The following is a 27,151-nucleotide window of genomic DNA, read 5'->3' on the forward strand; positions in this document are numbered from 1 at the left end:
CTCTCTCCTCTCTTTCTCTCCACTCTCTCTCTCTCTCTCCTCTCTTTCTCTCTCTCCTCTCTTTCTCTCCACTCTCTCTCCCTCTCCTCTTTCTCTCTCTCTCTCTCTTTCTCTCTCTGTCTCCTCTCTTTCTCTCCACTCTCTCTCTCTCCTCTCTCTCCTCTCTTTCTCTCTCTCTCTCTCTCTCTCTCTACACTCAGCATCAGTGGGAGAGTGGCGCAGTGCTAATTCTACTGATTCCTGTCTTTCAGATAAAAACGAGTGCCTGCAGTTTGGCGTGTGCTCTCACATCTGCAACAACACCAAGGGATCGTACAAGTGCAGCTGCCACAAACACTTCGCCAAGGTCAACGACACCTGCAAAACCGCTGACGGTAACTCGAGTTTACACACAGCCATATTCCTCTGTTTAGTATTTTATATTGTCTAGTCCCTGTAGAGAAGTACTGCAAAAAGAATAGGACTTTCTGGAGCAGATAAACGTGAACCAATTTATTTGCACCATCATTCAACACGACTGTCACGGTACTTTTAAAATCCCTGATCAGGCTGTGTGCCATATTAATGAATGAATGGATGTGATAACTGGCCTTCAAATCAGTGGAGAAAAAGAGATCGTATTAGGAATACAAAATTATACAATAGATTTCTACTAAAATCTAGTTGAATTGGTGGTTTTAAAGATCATCAAGAAAGACATCAAGAAAAGACCAGTCTGAGGTGTTTTTAACCAATTAACCAACAGTTTTAACCAATTCCTAGAAAAAAAAAATCTTTAAGTAAAGAAACATTCTATAATTTCCCTTAACTTTTAGTTTAAATATCAAGGAAAATGCATTTAAGAAGAAAAAAATAATTCCTGGAAAATATAGTATGTGAAAAGAAATGTTAAAATAAAAAGAAATAACCTAAAGAAAGAATAAAATGTGCAAAATCTTGATGTGGAACTGTTGTGATCTTTATAAATTTTTTCCTTTAAATGACAATGAACATTTTTTATAACACACTTTTCCAATATTTTTATTTTTATTATGGAATCTCATGATACGGTATCACAATATGTTGGCCATGACATCACGATACTGTGATATTGTGATTCTGCGATACTCGATATATCAGGAGACAATAATCTATGATACTTTACAGTATCTGAGTTACAGCACGTTACTGAAGAGGATGAAATACTCCTAAATAAATACCAGGAATTATCACAGATTCATTGGTGTCAGTTTCACAGAATTTAACCACCAATAATCTTCACAGCAGGTTTATTAACTCTTCATTTAAGCTCCTGTGTCACAGTAAAAGTCTGCATCCATATTTGATGAATGAAAAATGAAAATTATACAATATATCGCAATATCAATATTTTGTCCACCCCCTTGTCGTCTCCTACAGTGTTTTACACCTTCGTTATTCCCCCTCTTTTTCTCAAATCTCTAAATATGTCTCTAAATGTCTCTGTCAGACGGGACTGTGGTCAGGAGGAAGGTGCTCTACATCGCTGATGATAACGAAATCCGCAGTCTGGACCCCGGCATGCCCAACCTGGCGTACGAGCAGACCTTCCAGGGTGACGCCAACGTCCGCATTGATGCCATGGACCTGCATGTGAAGACCAACCGTATCTACTGGACCAACTGGCACACCAGCGGCATCTCCTCCTTCCAGCTGCCCTCAGTGTCCTCATCTCTGTCCGGCTCCTCCCCCAACTCCCACCGCAGCAGGAGGCAGAGCGAGGGGACCGTCACTAACCTTCAAGTATGCAGCCTCGCACCTTTTTTTTCTTTCTTTTTTTTATGTAAAATGAGTTGCTGCCAACTTTCAAAGAGCCACTAAATTATCATCACTTAATCATATGCTGCAGCTCAGCCAATCAGCTCTCCTTCCTGTCCCACCCTTTTAGAGCCATTTCTTTGGTTTGGTTACAGTTGTATATTGTTGATGTTGATTTAATACTTAGTTAATATTTAACATAAATTTGTAGATTTTGTAATTTAATGTGATGCTGTAATCTGATTGGCTACTAACTCCAATATATAAGCGTAATGATGCATAGAAGACTCCAGAAGCCTCGAGCCAGGCTTTAAAATAACTTTAAAATGAATGTAACTTTATTTAGTTAGGAATTCATCTTTTGTGTTGTTTTATAACTTCATAGTAAAGATAAAACTACCAAGAAAAGTTTTGGATCCAAGACCTTTTATTTTTGATACGCGTCGCGTGTGAAAGAAACTTTGAGGTTCAAGGCTAGTGAGCAGCACAATGCACTCACACCGCCTCTAAACCCATACATCACTCCTTGTTCCTCCAAAACTACCCCTCCCTTTTTTTAGCCTCCTTTAAATTTGAGCTGAGGGTGGAGCCAGGAAAAATCGGGAGGGTTAGTCACCCTTTAATGTGTTGCATGCAATTGATCACGTGACCAAGTTTACACAGCCTGAAAATGCACAGTATTTATAATAAACATATTTTTACGATTAATCTGATTGATTTTTTTTTATCAACTGAAAACTAATCACTAAAATTATACACAGTTATGCCATGCTGATTTAAATGAACAACTGACAAACGCACTTCCTGGTTGTTTTAAGACTTTTTGCACGTCACCATCATTTCAGTGTTATACCTAAAGGACTCGCTCCTCTCTCTGTTGCAGATTCCAGGTCTGAAGACTCCTAGAGGAATCGCAGTGGACTGGGTTGCTGGGAACCTGTACTGGACTGACTCTGGTCGTGACGTTATTGAGGTGGCTCAGATATCCGGCCAGAACAGGAAGACTCTGATCTCAGGAATGATTGATGAGCCCTACGCTATTGTGGTGGATCCTCCTAGAGGGTAAGAGATAGATAGTGTATAATCTGCTGCCTGGGTAAATGAAGAAGAAACTAGTACTGTTGTTCTTTGACAATAAAAATTACAGACAGTCATGCAAACATTCAGTTCATGTCCAGATATCTGGCTACTTTAAGTTGCCGACACATGCAAATGTACACAAGTTTCTTTTGTCCATGTAAAAAACAAAGTGTTGCCAAGTAGAGCTGGGTATCAAAATTAGATAGCAAAAAGGTATCGAAAAACGTATTGTTTGGGTATCTGTACCGAATTCAAAGTATAATGTATGTTTAGCTAGCTAGTTTTATGTCCTAATAGTGTAGTCCTGCTTTGATTAGTGGATTGTCTTTGTTTTGTCCATCATCTCAGGACCATGTACTGGGCAGACTGGGGAAATCACCCTAAGATTGAGACCGCAGCCATGGATGGTACTCTGAGACAGACACTGGTGCATGAGCACTTACAGTGGCCTACTGGTGAGTCTCTCTCTCTCTCTCTCTCTCTCTCTCTCTATATATATATATATATATATATATATATATATATATATATATATATATATATATATATATATCAATGGCTACATATAGAGAGGAAAAAAAAAACGATCGGCTATGTATTTCTCTAATTTAGCCAGGATATATATATAATTTAGGATATATGCATTACATTTAATAAAAGGGCACTTTGGGGGCAGTAGGGGCACGAAGACCCAAACGGCCACCCTTCCCCCCCGCACGTGCCTGATCAGCAGAGTCTTTATAGGCAAGTCAGTTCTTTTGGTCAGTTCGTTTGAGCTGAAAGACAGTCGGAGGTCAATGATCAGCCCAAGAACATTGATCAGTCCATCTATAACTACATGTGTTCAAGATTTTAAAACTGTGTATATTCTGTTTTTTTTTTTTGTTAGGTCTGGCGGTGGATTACTTTAACGAGCGTCTCTACTGGGCTGATGCTAAGCTCTCTGTGATTGGAAGTGTGCGTCTGGATGGCACAGACCCCGTGGTGGCCGTCTCCAATGCCAAAAACAGTTCAGTACCTGCACTCACTCGCTGCATGCTCCATGTAGAGAGTTTGTGATTAAATCAAAAATATATGTGTTTTATATGTACACCACACACTGGAAAAAATTGAGAAAACTCCAGTTTCTCTTATTTTGCATTTATTTGCAGAAAATGAGAAATGGCTGAGACAACAAAAAAAAGTTCATATTCATAATGTTTTAAGAGTTCAAAAATCAATAATTGATGGAATAAGCCTGATTTTTAATCACAGATTTGTATGCATCTTAGCATCATGTTCTCCTCCACCAGTCTTACATACTGCTTTTGGATAACTTTATGCTGCTTTACTCCTGGTGCAAAAATTCAAGCAGTTCAGTTTGGCTTGATGGCTTGTGATCATCAATCTTCCTCAATTTGGTAAAATCAATGAAACTAGTAGTTTCTTGTTTTTTTCCAGACCTGTGTATTTTAGTACTGCTGATCAAAGATGGCATATTGATATCGATAAGTAAGGTTCTATAATGAAATTTCTATAAACCAAATGTCTCTGCCCTGTAGAGCTCCTCCACCCGTTCAGTATTGATATCTATGAGGATTACATCTACGGCGTCACCTACGTCAACAACTACGTATTCCGGGTTAACAAGTTCGGCAAGGGCCCGATGGAAAACCTGACTACTGGCATCAACCACGCCACTGACATAGTGCTCTACCACCGCTACAAACAGCCGGAGAGTAAGTGTGCATTTACAGTGTAATGTTTGTGGACACCACTTCTAATAAAGGCATTCAGATTCTTTAGTTCTTCTAATTTCAGCACAGATGCATTAATTACACACTAAACTAGTTTATATAAATCCCCCCAGTATTTGTGGTGCTTCATCCAGTACGTTCTGGAACTTCTGACCTCACTATTGCTCTTGTAGCAGAATTCAGTAAAATCCTTACAGAAAACAGGTACTTAAAGGGTAACTAAACCCCTGATTTTAGCTGACTCCACCCTCACATTAGTTTGGTAGTTTGGTAGGGGCACTGGGTGATGTATGGGTTTAGGGATGTGGAAAGAGAGAGAGCAGACTGGCCATATAATGTACATTAGTGTTGATTATAGTGTGTGTGTGTGTGTACCAGTTGCTAACCCATGTGACCGGAAGAAGTGTGAGTGGCTGTGTCTGCTCAGCCCCAGTGGTCCCGTCTGCACCTGCCCTAATGACCGCGTACCTGATAACGGCACCTGTGTGGAGCTGCCCCCAGCAACTCAATCCCCCGTCAGTAAGTGACACTTTATTTGAAACTAAATTAGATTGAAAATAGAAAATTAAATAATTAATGGCATAATTTGCAAAGATTAATCATGATTAACTACATTTTACCTAAACAGTAAATAATAACAATAAAACTTTTAATAATTGCAATTTAAATGTAAAATAAAAGATTCAGTGTAAGATAATATAGGAAGGTAATATTATTTATATTCTATTTATATTTTATAATATATAATCTAATGTGGAATATGGAGCTAGATTAGCATATATTTTCTCTATTAAAAAACACTTAGTTAAACTCAACATTCTCATACAATATTCTAATTTTTAAAAAAGCATCAAAAACGACCCAATACTACAGATTAAAGAAATAATCATGGTTTTAATTATGATTAAGCACAGAATATTGTGGTGGTGAATACCATTAATTTTTAAGTGAGTGGTACCACTAATATAAATATAATTTTATTTTGCCTTCATTTTAAGCTTAAGAAAATCATTTCAATAAAAAAAAAAGTGTTAAATATATTGTTTGCATTAATAATATATTAGCAAGCCATTATTTTTATCCTGTAAGAAGCACAGGCTACTGCAATATTAGATCATTTTTAAGTGGTAGGTTAAACTTTCCAGATGAAATCAGATTAGCATTAGTTTAATTATTAAAATATTATTTTCGTCCGTTCTCTCTTTCCTCCCTCTCCCGTCTCTCAGCTCCGTCGTGCAGTATTCAGTGTCTGAACGGCGGCAGCTGCTTCCTGAACGCTCGCAGTCAGCCCAAGTGCCGCTGCCCCACCAGCTACAAAGGGGAGAGGTGTGAGATGGACCAGTGCAGAGACTACTGCAAGAACGGAGGAACCTGCACCCCTTCACGAGCCGGTACTCCGTCCACCCTCATCCCATAATAATACTCCCAGAATACCCAGCACAGTCCAGTAACAGCTCCTCCCTCTCTGACCTCCAGGTTCTCCTACCTGCCGCTGCCCGACCGGCTTCACCGGACCCCACTGTAACCTGAACACGTGCAACGACTACTGCAAGAACGGAGGCACCTGCACCGTCAGCCAGGGCAACCAGCCCACATGCAGCTGCCCTGAGGGCTTACTGGGAGACCAGTGCCAGTACAGTGAGTGTTTATTCTCAGATCAGAGACGCAGACATTCATTACAGGGGTGCTGGTTTGATATTTCTGTTCTTTAAAGGCATTTTTACACCAGAACTATTTGGTTCGGTTAAAACGGACTCTGGTAGGCGCTGTCTCTGCTGCTCCATGCAGTTTACACTCGCAGTATGTGCAGCGTTCACTGCTCACACTTCCTTTTTTTAAACTTTTTTGGTGCCAATAAAAACTAAATTTGTGTTATATAGTCGTTCTAAAGGTCTTTAAAATGCCACAGACAGTAAGTTATATATTTTTTTTATTTTTGTGTGTTACAAATTTGATGCACAAGTTATTGTAGCTAATTGATTTAACGACAGACTAAACTAAGCCTAATTAATGAGCTTATTTATGTCTTTAAAGGGGTGATATATTTGGTGGTATACGTACATTAGCTACTGTGGCTCAGGGAAACTGTAGGCATGAGGGTTAGATTACACCAATTTCGCATTTAGCTCTCAGTTTCCTAAAAAAAAAAACAGTTTCTAAAAATATTATATTGTGCATAATGATCAATGTTTATGTACAATATTGGTTTGCCTTTAAATACAGAAATCTCAAATTGCTGTAAAGTCAGTAAACTGAATAAAGGTGTTGCACCTGCTGATACCCTGTTAATGCTGACCGCTGTCTGTCCTGCGTCTCCTCTCTCCTCTGCAGGACACTGTGAGGACTTCTGTGAGAATAAAGGAACGTGTCAGCAGACGGCCAACGGCACCAAGCTGTGCCGCTGCACCGCGCAGTTCCAGGGCCCAACCTGCAGCGTGGACAAGTGCATGTACTGTGGGAAGGGCAAGTGCATCCAGCAGAACCCTGAAGGAGTGATGTGCAGGTACGATCACTGTTATTACTATTTATTGTTTCAGTGAAACAATTGGGTATTAGAATATTTGAGACCTTTGATTGCAGATCAAAGAACAAGAGTAGCCAAAAACAGAACTAAAAGTGGTGAAATTACTGTTACTTCAAAGCAAAGATGAATATAAATTAAAAAAGAGTAAAAGTACATTTCTGGCATCACACATTAACTAAAATAAAATAAAAGTAACTTTTAGAACAACTCTTAAAAGTTGAGTTAGTTCAAAAAGTTACTTAACTAAATATATCAGAGTAATGTAGCATATTACTTCCCACCCCTGATTATCTGTCTGTGTCCTTTTAATTGAATGCAGCATCCTTTATATTAAAACTGACGTGTTTTTGATGGATACATCATATGTCCTTTGTTTAAACACTATTCATTAACAAGCAATGACTAACATACACTAATAGTGTAATAATAATAACTAGAAAAGAAACGTTTCATAACAAACTTTAAGTTGGCTTGGGAAAGCCCGCTAATAACATTGAAAACTGTTTATAAACAGCCAGAAAACTGTAAAAGTGCTTCTAAAAATAATAAACTAATTCTAGTGCTATCTTAATTTCACTGTTAGTTTAAATTCGTAAATAGTAGTAGTTCCTAAATTGGAAAAAGCAGAAGGAGAAATAAGTCGGCAAAAGAGACTGAGAGAAGTGATGGAGAGACAAGTGGAGAGAAAGAAAGAGAGAAATAGAGATACAAGTAGAGAGAGGAACAGAAAAAAATCATAAGCAGAGAAATAGAAACGTCACAAGCAGAGAGAGAAATATAGATAAGTAACGAGAGAGAAAATAGAAATAGAGAGAATTAGAAAGACACAAGTAGAGAGAAAGGGAGACATGTAGACGAAAAGAGAGAAAAAAGACGTTCAGAGAGAGAAATAGAATTAGACAAGAAGAGAGAGAAAAATAGAGAAGTTCACAGTGAGAAATAGAATTAGACAAGGAGAGAGAGAAAGAGAGAAGTTCAGAGTGAGAAATAGAATTAGACAAGGAGAGAGAGAAAGAGAGAAGTTCACAGTGAGAAATAGAATTAGACACCAAGAGAGAGAAAGAGAGAAGTTCAGAGTGAGAAATAGAATTAGACAAGAAAATAGAGTCGAGAGACAGAGAGAGAAGTAGAGGGCCAGGCCAATGAATACTGCTGTAATGGCTGATCTTAAATACTGTGTTAGTACTGGTTGAGCTGATTGTAGGACTGTGTGTTTTTGTTCTCTCTGTTTTTGGTACAACAGCTGTGAGAATAACCGAGTCCAACCCAGCTGCTTCAGCTGTGCTGATTTCTGCTTCAGGGGCCGCTGTTCGATAGACCAGCGCACCGGACTGCCACAGTGCGAGTAAGTGCAGCTCACGCTATATAATAATAATAATAATACACTAAAGTTTTGCGATGTTTTTCAGTCCTTTACTGATTTTAAAAACACAGTATTTATTTTTGTATATTTTAAATCTCGCCCACAAGATGGCAGTGTTGATACTCTGTTGTTGTAATATAATATTAAATAATAATAAATCTTCTTACTTTGGTGTATATTACACTGTTTTAGGTTCTACAGTTCTTTGTGCCGTGCCATTTCTGCTTCAGCATGTGTAAAACCCTGTTTCTGTGTGTATGTAGGTGCCCTTCAGGCTGGGCCGGCGATCGGTGCGACATCACTCACGCTTCCACGGGTAGGGGAGACTCATCTGGAAGTAAGTGATGGCAGTGTTTCCAGGGTTCAAATTTCATGTTTTTTAAGACCTCAATAAATATAATTTAAGACTCAAAAATGTAGTGATATTTTCCATAGTTTCTGAAATCAAAACGTAACGTTTCCCATTTGTAATCTTTTTTCTTTAAATTTTGTTCCCTTGAGCTCCAGAACCAAATACACATAGCAAATGTAAGTTACATTATGTTAAACAACAGACTGAATTGCATGTAGGAAGCAAAAAAATAATAATTATAAATTATAAATAAGCTCAAAATGAAAAGCCTGTCCTATGCCAATCATTTGAAAATTTGCACCAATGAACAGGGGTAATTGTTTTGGAAAAAAAAGAGAAAATGATCAATGAAATTATGGTGTTTATAATTCTAATGCTACTACTAACACAATTACTACTTCTACTACTACTACTATTACTACTACTGCTACTAATAACATTAGCTAGCTCGCCGCTAATGTTAGCTAGCTCGCCACTTACCTTGGTTCTCTCCCTGATAACGTTAGCTAGCTCGCCGCTAATGATAGCTAGTTCTTCACTAAACTTCACTAGTTCTCTGTCTGATATTGTTCGCTAGCTCTCCGCTAATGTTCTGTTCCTAAAAAGTTAGCTAGCTCTCCGCTAATGTTAGCTAGCTTGCCGATTACCTTAGTTCTCTCCCTGATATTGTTAGCTAGCTCTCTGCTAATGTTAGCTAGCTCGCCGCTTACCTTGGTTCTCTCCTTGATAACATTAGATATCTCGCCACTAACCTTGGTTCTCTCCCTGATAACGTTAGCTAGCTCTCCGCTAATGTTAGCTAGCTCTCCACTACCCTTTGTTCTCTCCCTGATAACGTTAGCTAGCTCTTCGCTAATGTTCGCTACCTCTCCAGCAACCTCAGTTCTCTCCCTGATATCGTTAGCTAGCTCTCTGCTAATGACAGCTAGCTCTCTGCTAACCTCAGTTTTCTCCCTGATAACATTAGATAACTTGCACTAATCTCAGTTCTCTCCCTGATAATGTTAGCTAGCTCGCCACTAATGTTAGCTAACTTCCCGCTAATTTAAGATTTTTTGTTAAGAATCCGTGGGAACCCTGGTTTCTGTTTGATCTTGATTCTTATAATTTGGGAGGGTGATTTCTGTGCAGTGTTGTGTAACGTGTGTGTGTAACGTGTGTGTAATGTGTGTGTAACGCGAGTGTGTGTGTGTAACGTGTGTGTGTAACGCGTGGTCTCTGTGTGCAGACCCTGCCTCTGTGATTATTCCAGTGCTGCTGCTGCTGGTTCTGGCGCTGCTGGTGGTTGGCGCCATCTTGTGGTATAAGAAGAGAATGCGTGGGTGAGTAATCGATCTCTTAGTGAAGAGGAAGAGGAGAAAAATAGAGAGAGAGAGATTTAAGTAGCAGCACCTCTCTCTGTCTCTCTCTCTTTCTCTTACTGACCTAAAATAAACCCCCCCAACTTTATTCACTGATCACAGCAGCCTCTACTCACCACCCTCTCCTCACACTCAGGCTTTATTTTAACACACTCCCCGCATCACTCCCTTTTTACTTTACCTCAGCACCCAGTTTTCACTCGATCAGTCTGTCTATCAATCTGTCTCTCTCTCTCTCTACTTTCTCTTACTCTATTATTCTCTCTCTAACTCTCTTTCTCGTGCTTACTCTCGTTTGTGTTTTCTGTTTACTAACACTGTTTACTACATTCTCTCTTATGTTTCTCTACGTCTCACCTTTTGTCTCATGAGGTCTTTCTCTTTCTTTTAATTCACGATTTATCTTTCTCCTCTGTCATTTCTTTGGCTTATCTCTCTCTATTGTCCCTATCTTCCTGTACTTATACCTCTGTCTATATCTGGTCTGTCTCGTTCTTTCTTTCTTTCTCACACCCCCTTATCTGGACTGTCTGTATCTCTTCTCTATCTCTTCTTTCTCATCTATCTCTTGCCTCTTGTGTCTGTCTCATCTCTCCAGTTTTCCAGGGAATTGTCCCTGTCTTCTCTCATTTATCTTGATTGGTTCATTTATCTCTTGTTTTTCTCATTTCTTTTTATTTCTTCTGTTTCTCTTGCCTCTCGTCTTTCCTGTCTTTCTCCGACTCGCTTTTTTCTTGCCTTGTCTCGTCTCTTCTTTCTCTTGCTTTTCTCAATTATCTCTTGTCTCCCCCGTCTTTTCTTTTGCTTCTCTCATTTATCTATTCTCTGTCTACCATCTTTCTCTTGTGTCTCTTGTTTATATTTTATATCTTGTTTCTGGACTTTTTCTCATCTGTTTCTCACTATCTTTTGTCTCTTGCTTCTCTCATCTGTCTAGCTCTTCATTCTCTAACCTCTTTTGTCTGTCTTTTATCTTGTCTTTTTCTTGCCTCACTCACGTTTAATCTTTGTCTCATGTCTGTCTGTTTCTATTTTAATTTTCAATTTCTCGTTTTTCTCTTTTCTCTCTTTCTCTTGCACTCTCTCTTGCTCTCTCTCTGTCCTCTTTCTCTTTCTCCCTCTATCTCTCTCTGTGGGTAACTGTGTGTCTCTGTCTCCAGGTCTATGAGGCGGGGCAAGCCCAGCTCCAGATGCTTGCGGTAACTCTAACTCTCTAACAGCAGGCCTCCATCCATCCCTCCATCCTCTCCTTTTCTTTCCCCCTCACGGTGTATCAGTCCATCCTCGTGCTTTTCTCCCCTCTCCATGTCCCTCCTGCCCGTCCCTGTGCCGTGTGGTTTTCTTGATCGTGCTTCACCCTAGCCGAGCAGTTAGAACACAGGGATCTATTGAGTGAAGCTGTAATAGATCGGCTGGTTGAGCGCAGGATGCAGCGGTGGGCTGTGTTCTGTCTGTCTGAGCCCCTCTCCATCCTGTAGACGTGTCTGTCTGTGTGTGTGCGTGTGTGTTGGTGTGTGTCATGTGAGTGAACAGCTGCGTCGTGCTTGTGTGAACTGTAGTGAGGTTTTGTCCTGTGGATATCCAGCTTTCTGAGCGGGCGTGTGGACACGGCCACTGCGGCGGCGTCCACTTGAAAGCTATTGGATGCTCTTTTAGACGTGATGGTTCCTCGCACGTGTATGTGTGTGTGTCTGGGTGTGTGTGTGTGTGTGTTTGTATGTATGCGTGTGTGTTGTAGGAGTTAGGGCTGGGTGATAGGCCATGATGATCACCTATATTGAAAGATAGGCCTAATTTAATTTAAATGGCTGATTTATTACATGATTGGTACAACTGTTTAAACTTTGACATTATCAGGATATTTAATTTAATTCCTGGTGATGCCACAGCTTATCCATAATCATTAAAAAGAAATAAATACATTTAGAATTATTTTCCTTAAGTACAAACCCATATCTGAAAATGTGGCGACTGTATGTTTATTTACTTTGACTTTTATTTAATATTTTATCTCATCATTACATTCCAAAAAAGTTTAAATATGGGCAATTTAGAGCATGTAATGAGGTTAAAAAAAAAAAAAAAAAAAACTTTTAAGGAGAAAGAATCTCCAAAATGTGATTGTGTGCTGTGATTTTGGGTTCATACGCTTACTGCAATAAAAATAAAAGTGACAGTAAAACGCCATACTGTGCCAACTATTTTCTGATTTGGGGTTGTACATACGTGCAGCTCTGGAAAAAAATAAGAGACCACTTCAGTTTCTGAATCAGTTTCTCTTCGAATATTTGGTGAAATAATCCTGTTTTTTAATAATAATAATCACAGTTTTCATGCATCTTGGCATCATGTTCTCCTCCACCAGTCTTACACACTGCTTTTGGATAACTTTATTGGATATGTCTTTACTCCTGGTGCAAAAATTCAAGCAGTTCAGTTTGATTTGATGGCTTGTGATCATCCATCTTCCTCTTGATTATATTCCAGAGGTTTTTAATTAGGTAAAATCGAAGGAACTTAGCATTTTTAAGTGGTCTCTTTTTTCCCAGAGCTGTATGTACTACTTCTAGACTTTATGAAGCTCATTGACTCATTTGAGCTTTATTGGATTTTTATAAGCCCCTCCCCAGTTCATTTTCTAGTTCGTTTCTCTGAAAGAAAGGACTCAAAGGACCTTTTTTGAGGAGGGTTATTAACCATGGATGGTTTATGACTTAACTCAAATTAAAAAGCCATCAATCTACAGCAGGGTTCTTGCTAAAAACTGTGACGTGTTCTTTTAGATATCGCCCAGCCCTAGTAATGAGTATACCCATGACGTCGGCTGTGTCTGAGTTGCTTGGGTCCAGGTCTCTGACAGTGTGTATTCTTGTGCTGCGACTGTCTGCTAAGCTTGTGCTTCTTTATGTTTTGAACAAGGCCTTACAGATCTGGTGTGTGTGTGTGTTTGTGTCCACAGTGCTAAGGGCTTCCAGCACCAGAGGATGACCAATGGTGCCATGAATGTAGAGATTGGGAACCCTGCATATAAGATTTACGAGGGAGAGCCGGACGACGATGCCGGAGAGCTGCTAGATTCAGACTTCGCTTTGGATCCAGACAAGGTAGAGCACAGCCAGCAATGTTAACACAGCCAATCCTACTCTCACATTAACATAAATACCACTAATACATACAAACAGTGTTAAAATATCACTCATATAACAGAACAAATAGGTTTTCTTTGATGCAATATACTGTATTTTTCGCTCTATAAACTGCATTTTAAGAGACACTATCAGGAACCTCTAATTCAGCAGGTCTCGCTACTGGGTGGTGGGGGGAACCCTAGTGGAACCATAAGTGTTTCCGGTAAGCCAGGGCAATATTAGATGGCGGTTCGTCCCAAGCAGCTTGTTTTAACACGTAAACTCGCAGGATACAGTCCAATATACTCACCTCTGAACTGTGAAAAAGCTAGGGCGGTAAGTGGGTAATGCTAATGCTGCTCCAGCAGTGCTAGCCAGGGTTAGGAGCAGGCTACAGGCTGATGCAAATGCTGATGCTACTCCAGCCCCGGGGATGGAGAAATAAACTGAAACTCCTGTATAACTCTGTAGTTCAGTTGAGTGGCTTTACTGCTCTTTAAAACCTAACTGGTAAAATTCATACATAAGGTGATCTGGATCAAAAAGCGCACTGAAGATTTTTGGGCAAATTAAAGGACTTTAAGAGCGCTGTATAGTGTGAAAAATATGATAGTGTAATTACATACCAATCCAAATCATTGAATTCAGATGATTTAATCCCTTCCATGGCTCCAGCTTGGTACCTTGATAGAATGCAGCACCTGTGCAACAAATCCAGTCGGGAAATTTTATTACTTACTATTAAATATTCCATAGCCAACTGTCAGTGATATTATAACACAGTGGAAGCGACTGGGATTGACAGCAACTTTTCTACAGACAGGTAGGCCATGTAAAGTGACCGAGATTGAGTCCTTGTTTGGTGGTTCCCATGAGAACAGTACTTGTTTGACTGCATTGTGCCAAGTCTAAAGTTTGGTAGAGGGGGGATTATGTGCAGGACGAATTTTCAAGTGTTGGGATTGGCCTCTGTTCCAGTGAAAGGAACTCTTAAGCTACACTTCTGGAAGAATGGTGAAAAATGTGTAAATACTGTGTGTATTTATTTAAAAATAAGCTGTTCACTCACTTCCCCTCCTTTTCCTCCCTCAGCCCACCAACTTTACCAACCCGGTGTACGCCACGCTGTACATGGGCGCCCACAACAGCCGCAACTCCCTGGCCAGCACAGACGAGAAGAAGGAGCTGCTCTCGGCGGGCGACGAGGACATGGGCGACCCGCTGGCGTAGAGCCGAAACGCGCCCTCTTCTTCCTCCTCCTCCTCCTAACACAGCGCCCCCACCTGGCCCCCCCATGCCTTTACACATCAGAAGAAAAGCAACAAGGAGAGCGAGAACACTGTACAAAATGTAAAAAAGAAAAAAAACAACAAAAAAAAATGAAGGACTACTTTTGTATGTGATTGCAGTATTATATTTTATTCTTTGACGAAACCTTCCAGTCAAGAAAAAAAGAAAACAACATTTTTCTATAGCTTTTTTTTTAATCATTGCTCACCTAGCAACCCTCTATTTCTTTTTTTCTCTCTTTCTATCCTGCTCTCTCTCTCTCTCTTTTTTTTTTCTTTCTCTCCCCTCCATGTAGCCTCTACCTCTGTGCTAAATGAGATGCCGACACACAGTAACAACTACGGAACTATTTTCATCCTTTTTTTTGTTGTTTTGTTTTTTTGTATGAACTGTATAGAAGTCGTCGTTCCACACGAATAGGAAATAGCCAAGTTTTTTCTTTCTCTTTTTTTTTTCTTCCTTTCTTCTTCTTCATTTTGTTGTTGCCAGTAAACCAGTAACAGAGAGGAGGAAAAGGAGGAGCAGGGCTGAATGCTAACGCTTTTCCTGCCCCAGTGTGTGAATGTGTACTGCTAGAGGAGGAGAGAGACCGTCTTGACTGACTGAGCATTTGATTGACAGATTGATTAATTGATTGATTAGGTGAGTGTGTGCGCGCGTGTGAGGAGACCTGGTGAACTAGGCCTGTTTTGATTGTCTTACTCCTTGCACAGATGGATTTTATATATATTTACGTTTCTATATATATATATAATATACATTTTAACAGAAGTGTCCTGATGCTTAAATGTAAATCCAGGAATAGAAGCAGCCGCAGAGCATCCGTACAACCGTCTGTAACCTTTACAGTGCTTTTAGAGTTCGGAGAGTGTTTTCACGGTACTATATACTGTCATAGATGATGGACGGTTTGATGAATGAATGAGTGGATGGATGGATGAATAGATGAATGGATGAACAGATCAGCAGAGGGGAGTGTAAGTGGTTCCTGGTTATGAGAGAACATTCCAGGCTGTGTTTTGTGGCTGTTGTGTCTTCCAGGAAGAAAGGGACCATAAGGAGGAAAATGGAACTGATCGTGGAGCTTTTTCTCGTCTTTTATTCAACGGGATTTCAAGGGATAACTATTACAAACCACTTCAATGGGAATTTACAGTGTTTTTTTTTGTTTGTTCATTTGTTTTCTTTGTTTTTTTAAAGGCTTCATTGGAAGTGCATTCTGCTGTGCGTGTGTGTGTGTGTGTGTGTGTGAGTGTGTGTGTGAGAGTGAGTGAATGTGGGGTCTATGGACCCCCGCTGCCCTCCTGCCCTGACTCACTGCCTCGCTGCTAGCCCTGCCATTGTCGTTTTTTCCACAGGGGAAATCAGCTGAAGTCGCTGCGTCTCTCGGAGAAGGAAGAGCAAGCAGCGCACGCCTGCCACAGACTAATGCATGTGTCACACCAGACGTCTAACAGCGTTCACCCACCGTCCGCGTCCGCTTCGTCCTCATCCTCAGATGTAATTTAGTGAAATTGAAAGATTCATTTTGTTTCGTGTCTTAATTTTTTTTTTTTTTTTTTTTGCTTTTGAACAATCATCATAAACAGCGACTGCTTACACACCACCCTCCCCGCCATCTCGGTACTCCTGTTGATTTTGATTTTTGTTTTAATTCTGATTTTTTTGTTTGTTTGTTTTCTTTTTATATATACAGAATAATTAAACTGCTTTTTATAGTAGAAATGCATGGTGGCTCAGCCCTTCTTTTGGAGAGACAGAGTAACATTTCACTATTTTTTGCTGGAGAACTTCATAAACTACAGACAGTAACGGATATTGTTATAATTACGAAATAAAAATCAGTGTGTACAGAAAACGAACGTGGTTTCTGGTTCAGTGGCCTGTTTCACAGCGGGAGTCGGCAAAGGAAATCGATACGGCAGAGAATACAGTATATTCTCTTCTTTTGATTATTGTTACATTACTTCAAAAACAATTCTACAGGTGCATCTGAAAATTAAAATATTGTTGAAAAAATACTTTTTTAGTAATTTAGCTCAAAATGTGTAACTCATATTATATAGATGTATCACACAGAGTGAGAAAATTAGAATATTATATAAGACCAATTGGTACTTTTGGCAGTGTGGGCAGTGTGCCAAGTCCTGCTGGAAAATAAAATCCACATCTCCATAAGGTTGTCAGCAGAGGGAAGAAGCATGAAGTCATGTAAGATTTTCTGGGACCTTGAAATTGACTTAAATGTAAAATTTACTGATGATCAGTGATGGTTTGGAGAGACATTTCATCTGCTGGTGTTGCGCTCGTCTGCTGGTTCCAAAGAACCTTTGATGGGAGGTTCTAATAAGGTATTATAGTTTATAAAACTATCCTACACACAGTATAGATGCTGGAAGCACCTTCTGATTACATCATGTGAATGTAAACTTTACTGACCTTTTATCTGATGAGATTTTGCCTCTGCGACTTGTTGAAGTTCTCAGGGTATGATCCATTCCCAAGAAAATATATGCACTGTGTCCCACTTCTCCTTCATCGTCCATTTACTGCAAAAATCATTAAGAATGTTTTTTCCTCGTACTTATAAGGAAATGACTTTAGATTCAAAGCAACTCCTTTATTGTGAACTAATTTACGCATGACTCTGTTTAATAGAACAGACCCTTCATATTAACATTATAACAATTAATAAAAACAGTCAAACGTTTTAAATGCAGTGCAAACCAACAGTGTCTTTTGCATCACAGGTAGTTATGCTAACCTAGGTGTCTGAAAATGTAAAATAGCCAGACTGAACAAAGGTATACGTTCAGATGTGCTCTTTTTAAGTTCAATCAACTATATATATATATATATATATATATATATATATATATATATATATATATATATATATAATTTTAAAAAAATGTGGTTATGTACCGTGGTATGAAAATGTTTGGGCACCTATGATGATATTTTTTATAATGATATTCCTTTACAAATCATTGGTTATTTGGATCAGTAATTACAGTTCTATTTATTATATAACAGATGAACACTGTGAAATTTGAGGAATTAAATAAAGTTTATAGGATGTACAGAAAGTGTGCAATAATTATTTAAACAAAATTAGGCAGGTGCATAAATCGCTTTAACTTAAAGAACAGTAAATGAAACATTACAGTGATGTTATGGAAATGTTGACCACATAATTATATACATTTTCTGAACATTTATGAAAAAATGTGAATTTATTTGAAAACAGTGTTTATAAACTAGCATCAGCTATACAACTCTACACAAAAACTAACAACTGTATACAAAAAACGAATAAATAAATGCATTTGTTTGTTCTACCTTTTTTTTTGTCAGATAAATCTGCCTGTTTTGGGCCTAGACAAGTGCATCCAAGTCAGGCTGAATATCTGATGTGAAAATGCAGAGGACAGCACATAAGTGATCAAATTTGTGATGAACAACTAAGTACAGTATAGATTTTTCTTAAATTGGTATCCAGTTACTCCAAAATGACACAGATTCAAAATCACTTGAAACATATATATCTTGAATTCATGAGAATGTAGTGGGGTGATATGATAACCCTATGATTTTCCCGCTTTATAGGACTCCAAACTATTGTCTTATTTTTCAGTATTACTACTGGAAACATACATAATCAATACAATTAACAATTCTTAAAAACATGTATCATTTGATAACCATTACATTTGCTTATTTCATAGGACATTTCTGAACTGTTACACTGTTCTACAGATAGGTAGTTGTGGTTCTGCTGTATATTAGTCGATTAGACCTTGTTAAATTCTGTTTATTTAGCGGTAAAACTAGTTTCTGATAAATTTTCAGTCTCTGCTCCTCCAGCTCCGCTGTGCCCGAGACTACCGTAATATAACGTTACACCGTTTAGACGCGCGCACAGTTTTTCGGTGTGGATAGCGTGACTTACAGATTTACTATTAATTTACCAATTTTTACATATTTACTAATTTATCAACAGTCTCACAACAGTTATTTTTTATGTATATGTATTTATTTTTATTAATTATAATTATTTTTTACTGCTTTAATATTACTATTATTGAGTGATTTACTTACGTTTTTATTTATTTATTTATTTATAATTTTTGTTTTGGTCCTCCATACCCTAGTGTATATTTAACTAAAAATACTACAGAAGCACCATATTAAAACAAGTCCCAGTAGATGTAACGTTAGCTAGTATATTTGGATAGCATAAATCACTGTTTTTAATGGTACATTTATGACAATCAGAGGCCATTACAAAATGCTTTTTTTAATAACTCAATAATATTGTATTTATTATTAATATTTTCCGTTTACACTTTTTTTGCAATGACAGCCGGTTCAAGTTGTGTAATGCACAAAACAAAACAAAAATAGATTTATTATTATTATAAAAAAAAAAAACGAGAAATAATCACAAAAAGGCGTAGGTCAGCGCATGCGCAGTGCCTTAAAGAAGCACGTATCGACGGGTAGCATAATTTAACCGTACACAACACCCAATTTTTTTCTAATTTAGTTCACGTTCTATAAATTCTATAAACTTCATTTCACTTCTCAAATATCACTGTGTTCGTCTATATATTTAACGAAAATTGCTGATCCGAACAACCAATTATTTATAAAGGAATATCATGAAAATTATCAGGGGTGACCAAACTTTTTTACACCACTGTAACGTTAATGGCAACCGTAAAACAAACTGACTAGCAGTCATTTTGACTCTCTACGTGTTAGAAACAACAAAAATGTTTAACAATTGCCATCAAAACACAATAAAATGCAAGAAGACGTTATATTACGGAGTTATAATGTTATTAACTACGATAAACACAGTAACTCACCGTGAATCCGAGAGAAAACGCTGAATACTGAGGTAAAAGTATCTGAAGAGTCTGAAGATGAGGTGTTCGTCGGCTTTCTCTCCCAAAATCCACTTTTTCGTTGAAAATTCGTCTAGGAAATGGCGTTGTTAGCAACTCGTTGACAATATTCTGCGATTTATATCCTTTTAGCTTGTGAAACTTCACGGTACCCTTGTTAGAAACACCCAGCCACGCAGAACTGGCGCACGTGCACCAGCGAGAATACCCTGAGCACGCGGGAGCACGCCCCCAACATTCTAATTCAACATCTGATTGGTTGATTAAACTGCCAATCCACGATAAAAACTTTCTTAATATAAAATGCTAGAGTCAAAAAAATAGATAAAATAATAATTCTGAATAATTGAGTTCAAAATGTGAAAAAGCTATTTCTTTTATTGTTGATGATTATGGTTTACAGCCAATGAAACCCCAAAAATTATCTAAAAAAATTTGAATATTCTATAAGACCAATTGGTACTTTTGGCAGTGTGTGCAGTGTGCCAAATCCTGCTGGAAAACCAACAATAAAAGAAATAGAATACATCTATAAAATAGTAATACACTTATATAATATTTGAGTTTCACATTTTACAAAGTTTAAACAACCATCATTACAAAAGCAAAAACACAAACATAAAAACAAACATAAAAAAAGAAAAAGGATTCATTTTAATTTAAAAAGCTACAGAATATCTATATATTGTGATCAAGAAGTCAACAAAAATATACAATATATGTTGGATTTTAAGAGAAATGTCCTTACCCAGCCTCCTCTTCAAATCTAAAAAAAAGATTAATCCAAAAAGAGCAAGAAAATACACATACAAATAAGTGTTCAATGGACTCCCTGTTTTTTCACTCTGAATTATTTGTCGACGACATAATATACAGGTGTTTTTGGTTTGGTTTTACTTCCACAAAAATCAGCTAAACTAAACTGACTGAATCTTTCATTGGAATTTAAAATTCAAAGTATAGAAAACTATTAGCTAAAATTACACAGACCAAAAAAATTATTTGTTAGTTAAAAAAATACAATACGTTGGTTAACCAGATCTTGACCAACAGGGTGTCTGTTAATTTTTGACTCGTGGACCAACTTGGTGATGCAGGTGATGCTGACTATCTCGCTTGTTCAAAAATAAAAAATATATATAAATAAAATAAAAAAGAGCCAACAGATGTGACACGATTTTCACCACATGGTGTTCGCTGTAAAGTGATGAACCTAAAGCTGCAAATACTTTTAAAAATTTAAGTGTTACACACAATACAACAATATGAACACTGTGTGTAGTGAACAGTAGCAAAAACAGAAACAGAGTCATGACCAGGAACATTCCATTTTTATTTGTGCTTTTTATTTTTCCACAAATTGGAATGGCTTCATTTGGTCCAATATTTTAAAGCCCTTCATTTATTTAATTATTTTTTGTTTTGTTTTGTTTCTTTTCTATAGAATAAATGACACAGCATCAGACCCTAAGATCTAGTGTTGTTCACACAGGTTTGCTCCTCATGTAGTGTGCTGATATAGTGACGTCCCTTTTTGTAACAATCGTAAAATTTCACTTCACTTCCCAATGACTAGTGCACTGAAAAAAACACTGCTCCTTAAACACTGCAGTGTTCCTGAATAGCAGAATAGAGTAATGAAGACCAGCCAGACCTTCAGAATAGGAATGTTACTTCAGCTCATCAGCGTAAGGCTTTGAGATATTAATATATATACAGTCATATCAGGATATTACGGCTTCCTTCTTTTGATTCTACACAATAATATATAGGACACTTTGTAGTTCTTTAATATTTACAGATTGTAGTTCTGTATCTGTTTCACTACATACTTTATTATTAGCTAAAAAAAATGCTAAAAATTGGATGGGGCAATTGAATGGGGTGATGTATGGGTTTAGGGGCGGGGCAGGACTGAGAGCTGATTGGGTTGAGCTGCAGCAGCTGAGAATAATGACCCACCACCATATTAATATATTAATATATTAATAATAATAATAATAATACTAATAGTAACAGTTATCATTTCAGAATAAGGTGAGAACAGAAGGACTAATGTCTGTAATAAAAAAAAACAAGTGTCATATATTATCAGTGCATCTGATACGATGGATAATGAGGGTAGAAACAAGAACGTAATCATCATATTCTGATATGACTGTGTATGTGTGTGCGTGTGTGTGTGTATATGGCCTATACTTCATTGTAGTCTTCATAATTTTGGTACGTTTGACATTCATAAAAAAATACATACAAAAATGGACATAAACACATGTGAAATAGCCTCTAGCAACTTGACGAGAGGCGCATTTACATTAGCGCTTAAGCTTAAGGTACTTAGTTGCCATTCATTACAAATAAATACCTTAATTCAACAGTTGTTTTTGCTTTTTAACACAAGGCACATTCAAACAGCGTCAGCTGTGACAGTATAGCGTATAGCAGGTCCCCAAAGACACAAAGTCACAAAGACTGTCTCAAAAACTGCAAAGACTGGCCAGGCTAGTCTAGAACAGCCAGAAATTCTTCTATAATGCAACAATGCAGTGACTAGCTGTTGTTTTTGGTATTTTTTTTCTTTGGGAGGGAGGGGATATATATCTATTTACAGTTTGAGTAGAAGTTACACAAAATGTAAGTACAAAAAAACAGAGAAATAAATCAGTATAAAATAATAATAATTGAAACCTCTCGCGCCTCTATGTCGGCTACATAGTTAAGCTAATAATACTGTCAGGATTAAAAAAAAAAAAAAAAAAAAAGAAGGCACTTCTTTCCGAACAAAGAGGTTTGGTCAGATGTTTGTTGTTAATATTATATGATAACTTTTTTTTAACAGTTATCTGCAGAAATTATAGCAAACTATAGCAAAATTAAAGCTTAGAGAAAAAGGCCTCAAATGTTTGGTGCGTTACCTCGGGCCGGCGTCTCCGTCAGTAAGAGTTCAGCTTTAAATTGCACACAGTCAGGAAAGATGTTGGGGTGTCGCTGTGCTGGCAGGCTTGTCTGATTTGGACGGTAGTGTGTATGTGTGTGTGTGTGTGTGTTTGTGTGTGTTCTCCTCATATGTTCACACCATCCCACCATTCCCCTGCTCTCCGGGAAGTTCCCGGAAGTTCCCGTTTTCCCCTCTGTCCCCGACAAGGCCGCCCGACGACGCTCTTCGGGCTGTTTTTCGTGCTCGAGGGAAGGGTGGCGACGTTTAATGTCTGTGCTTTTATAGTTCTGTTGAGAGAGAAAGAGCCTCCAGTGCGGCAGTCAAAGGTTTTTCCTTTTCCGTGAATAAATAAGGACACCCACGCCCCCTTCTGATCGCAGCCGAGTCCCGGCCTGCGAGCGCAGTCACTGTGAGCTGCAGGGAGGCGCCTTTTTCAAGGGCAAAGCGGGGAAGGCGGGGGGAGGCTGGGGGCTGGGTGTGAATGAGTGAGTGAAAGGGTGGTCTTTAGGGTCGCTTCCACCCGTTTCGGATCACCGCGTCAGCTCGCAGGAAGGGCTGGCTTCGGAGATCTGCGGGTGGGGAAGGGAGAGAGTTAGAGCTGGGAACACTCCAGTTAAAAAAGGCCACATAAAAAAAAAAACGTTTAAAATAAATTAAATATAGTGTTTCTTTAACCCCTTGGTAAATGTATTTGTTTTTTATTTATTTTATTAAAGAATATGGTCGAATCATTAAAGCAGCTTTATGCAGCAGTGTTGCTTTACAATAGCATTATTAATTATGTGTGGATTTTTAGCGTTTTTAAGACTAAAATCACAAAATCCAAACAAACCACATTATACTCAAAACAACAGACAATTTCACTAGCTTACTTAAATGCAGGCTTTAGCTATAGCAGCTGCATTAGCATACACCTAGTTTCCACATTTTCTCCCCGTTTTAAACAGCCAATGAATCAAAGGACTCCCACTATCACTAGTGATGCCCCAACAACAGAAGAGTAAAGACTAGCACACGCCTCCTCCGATACATGTGAAATCAGAGTAGCATCACAGCTCTAACGCTAGGAAGAAAGCGCAGCGACTCGGTTCTGATACATCAGCTCACAGACGTAGCCTTGTGCTGATCCACATCACCCTAAGAGTGATGAGGGGAAAGAGCATGCCATCTACTGTACTACTGTACCCACCCAGAGAGAGAGCAAGACCAACTGTGCTCTCTCAGGGCTCCGGCAGCTGATTGCAAGCTACATAAAGAGGATTCAAACCAATGATCCTGTTGCTGTTGTGAGTTCTTATTTGCTTCAGAATCATGCTGATGTTTTACTCTCTGTAACATGGAGAATTGCTTCTCTATCAGTGATGGTTCTCTATTTTTTCAGCTTGTCCAGAAAAGTGTGTCCTTTGGTAGTGTTTAAATTTTTTGAACTATAACTATAGGGGGAGCCCTGGATCAAAAAACACCAATTCCTGCATAATGCTGCTTTAAATATCAATTATTTGTCATTAGATATTGATATCAGATACAGTGAGTTCTGACATGTTTGATATATCATCACATTGACAATGCAACAAACACAAACAATGCACAGCATTAATAATAACATACAGGACATATCGTAACAGATCCAGTGATCAGCAAGGTCTTAGGAGGCTTTCTGTGAGAGAGAAGACTATACTAGAGACTAGATATTATTTTAGTATTATGTATTATTTATATTCATATATAGAAATATCTTGTATGTCTTTTGAAAGGAGGGACACTGAAGTCCTCTGCAGAACTTGCCGAACACTGCGGTTTGCATGCAGGCCAACATCGTGAGCCAAAAAACAGAACAGCAGACATGGCCGACAGGTTAGCCAATACACAGCATCGCATGCAGAAAGAAAAAACATGACCAGGAACGAGAAGCTTTGCTTTCTGAAAGATACAGAGAAATTTATATGGCATCAATTCAATGGAATTCCCTGCCTAAAATTATCAATAAAATCTCTGTGGTGCTGCTTTTACGCAGTTACTGAACTCCCTCTTGATTCACCTTATTTTTGTTATTTTTTATTATTTTTTTTTTTTACTTATTTTACTTCCAGTGTAGACCCTTGTATACTAGTGCATCTCAATTTTTTTATTTTTTATTGAAAAGTTACTTTATTTCTATTTTAAGCGTTCATTTCTTTTATTGTTGATGATTATGAAGCTTAAAGCCAATAAAAACCCAAAAATCAGTGTCTCTGAAAATTAGGATATTATATAAGACCAATTGGTACTTTTGGCAGTGTGGGCAGTGTGCCAAGTCCTGCTGGAAAATGAAATCTGCATCCACAAATGAACCACCACGCTTCCTTCAGACTCTGGTCCAAAGTCAGTGCAGTTTTGTTTTGCCACAAAATCTTACAGCACTTCATGCTTCCCTCTGCTGAAAACCTTTATGAAGATGCGGATTTCATTTTCCAGCAGGACTTGGCACACAGCTCATTTTCTAAAATACTGACATTTGGGTTTTTTTTGGCTGTAAGCCATAATCATCAACAATAAAATAAATAAATCCTTAAAATAGATCACTCTGTGTGTAATACATCTATATAATATATGAGTTTCACATTTTCAACTGAATTACTGAAATTATAGTCATGTGACTTTGTCCCTTGATCCTATCTGCGACATGGAGCCTACTAAGCAACTCCAGCAGCCTGTAATCGGGTTGTAATTGAGGTAAAATGTTCAATTAATCGTGATATTGATTAATTGGTTTATATATGCACACAATCCTGAAGCCATCTGACCAAATGTTTTCCAATACGGAAACACTGAACACAAGCTGCAGACGCTGAAGCAGCTGCGCAGCCGCTATCGGCTGAAAGGCAGACGGGAGTGAGGCTCCTCCTCTTACCCTCCGTTTAGTAAAGGCCCGTATCTACTCAGCTCAATCCTCTGCTCTGCTGGAAAGGCAGGAGAAACGGTTAGACAGGAGGCAGAAATGAAACAGAAGTGTTAGAGGAGAACAGACCTGTCAACTGTAACACCATAAAGACCATCACACACACACACACACACACACACACAACTTCATCAGGACTCGGATACACAGCAAACAGGACTGCTGTGCTGCTTCTTTAACAGTAAAAGTGTTTAAAAAAATCTAAATACTCTGTTTATCTGGGGAGATGTGACCTTGTGGTTTTTGGGGCTGGTAACTCTGATGAACTTATCCTGTACAACAGAGGAAACTTGCTTTTTTTTTATCCTTTCCTGGGATGGTCCTGATGAGTGCCAGCTTCATCATTATAAAGTTTTGATGGTCTTTGCGGTGAATGCACTTAATGATTTTTCTTTTTGAATTGACTGACCTTCATTTTTTCATTTATCTTTACTTAGTTGAGTAGTTCTTGCCATAATATGAGATATTAGAACATTACTCACTGTATACCTGTAACTCTACCTCTTTACAACTTCACAACTGATGCTCTAAAACACTCTAGTTTCAGCACAGCTGTTAACTGAAAGCCTGAATTCCATGTGACTCTACCTCATAAAGCTGACTGAGAAAATCCAGCAGAGATGTGCAAAACTGCTGAAAAATCTAAAATATTTAACAATATAATTATGTTATAATTAAAAAAGTCTGGTTTGTTTAACACTTTTTTTCATGTTTAATAAATAATTCCATATTTATTTATGTTTTTTTTTTTTTTTTTTTAAACCACTGTTTACATTCCATAACGCTAGCTTGAGCTTATATACATAGACTCCGCATAGTGTAGCAGTCGGCACCAGGAGGCAGGCTATGTGGAGTCTATGTATATATATATATCTATGTTATTATCAGTACAGTGATGGCGGCGCTCTGAGCTGAATCTAGCGTTATGGGATGTAGACAGTGGTTTTTAATAAGCTTCTTGTGCACTTTTTTTTTTTTAAGTTGTTAATGCCTCGTTTTAAATGTCAGGGCTCTCCTCTCGAATTTTAGTAAGGAGGTGTGGAGCTATTTTGAGCTGGATAACGGTGTAAAAAGGGATTTATTAGGGGAAATTATGCCCCGTGTCTCCCAGTCTGAAGGGTGTTTGTTGGACAAACTGTTAAAATTTCTGGATCTCAGAACACTGTGGGAGAACGGAGGTGTGCTATTCATCAAAGATAATACTTTTTTTATCATGTTTTACTACAACAAAAGTCAATTTTACACTGGATTTCTCCTTTAAGTACGGTATCTAAGCACTGCAGTCCGTTTGCCGATGTTCCTTCAGAAGGGCTGTGCTGGTCTTTATGCTCATATTCAGATTATTATTATTTTTTTCAGATTAGACACACTCATGTATGATCAGTCTAGTGCTGATCCAGCTGACCCCAGATCAGATCAGCACTGTGTGATACATATATCTGATATATAACCCGGGGGTTAGTGAGGGAGAGGTGCTGGAGCTCTGTGGAGAAACAGCAGGATCATGCATGGGTCCCAAGGGCATGCAGGGTGGGGTTTTTAAAGGGGGCGGGGATGATGCATAAGAGAACTGGACAACCTTTCAGCATAAGGGCTAGATTTTTGGGGGAGGGGCTAGCAGTTGGACTCGTCATACAGGTTGGAGTCGCAGAAGAAGCGCGAGCCCCGCTTGGCCGTGCGGGCGGTGAACGGCACACTCTTCAGCGCTGAGGGAGGGAGGGAGGGAGGGAGGGCAGAGAGAGAACGTTATGG

At 38.4% G+C, this 27,151-nt stretch overlaps 2 protein-coding genes across 10 annotated transcripts in view; one reads left to right on the forward strand and one right to left on the reverse strand.

Moving 5' to 3' along the window:
- The window catches only part of lrp1ab (low density lipoprotein receptor-related protein 1Ab), a 175,206-nt gene extending 158,867 nt beyond the window's left edge, over positions 1–16,339 (forward strand). The window contains exons 75-91 of one of the 5 annotated variants that reach the window (XM_049462890.1): positions 252–374; positions 1,469–1,761; positions 2,660–2,838; positions 3,205–3,311; positions 3,746–3,865; positions 4,398–4,574; positions 4,971–5,111; positions 5,819–5,983; positions 6,069–6,230; positions 6,924–7,095; positions 8,360–8,461; positions 8,743–8,816; positions 8,981–9,007; positions 10,060–10,153; positions 11,353–11,391; positions 13,152–13,296; positions 14,413–16,339. In XM_049462890.1, coding sequence (XP_049318847.1) covers positions 252–374; positions 1,469–1,761; positions 2,660–2,838; positions 3,205–3,311; positions 3,746–3,865; positions 4,398–4,574; positions 4,971–5,111; positions 5,819–5,983; positions 6,069–6,230; positions 6,924–7,095; positions 8,360–8,461; positions 8,743–8,816; positions 8,981–9,007; positions 10,060–10,153; positions 11,353–11,391; positions 13,152–13,296; positions 14,413–14,550 — 2,258 coding nt within the window. In that variant the 3' untranslated portion in view covers positions 14,551–16,339. The remainder of the gene's footprint in view (positions 1–251; positions 375–1,468; positions 1,762–2,659; positions 2,839–3,204; positions 3,312–3,745; positions 3,866–4,397; positions 4,575–4,970; positions 5,112–5,818; positions 5,984–6,068; positions 6,231–6,923; positions 7,096–8,359; positions 8,462–8,742; positions 8,817–8,980; positions 9,008–10,059; positions 10,154–11,352; positions 11,392–13,151; positions 13,297–14,412) is intronic. The other 4 variants (XM_049462891.1, XM_049462893.1, XM_049462892.1 and 1 more) reach the window with 4 other exon arrangements.
- Positions 16,340–20,839: 4,500 nt separating this feature from the next.
- The window catches only part of fmnl3 (formin-like 3), a 73,604-nt gene continuing 67,292 nt past the window's right edge, over positions 20,840–27,151 (reverse strand). For 2 of the 5 annotated variants that reach the window (XM_022677138.2, XM_049462895.1), the window contains 2 exons: positions 26,979–27,105; positions 20,840–23,030 (listed from right to left, as the gene is read on the reverse strand). In XM_022677138.2, the coding sequence (XP_022532859.2) occupies positions 27,014–27,105 (92 nt within the window). In that variant the 3' untranslated portion in view covers positions 20,840–23,030; positions 26,979–27,013. Of the gene's footprint in view, positions 23,031–25,351; positions 25,401–26,978; positions 27,106–27,151 lie in introns of all 5 variants that reach the window. The other 3 variants (XM_022677140.2, XM_022677139.2, XM_022677141.2) reach the window with 3 other exon arrangements.

This window comes from Astyanax mexicanus, chromosome 13, assembly GCF_023375975.1.
Source record: "Astyanax mexicanus isolate ESR-SI-001 chromosome 13, AstMex3_surface, whole genome shotgun sequence".
NCBI lineage: Eukaryota > Metazoa > Chordata > Actinopteri > Characiformes > Acestrorhamphidae > Astyanax > Astyanax mexicanus.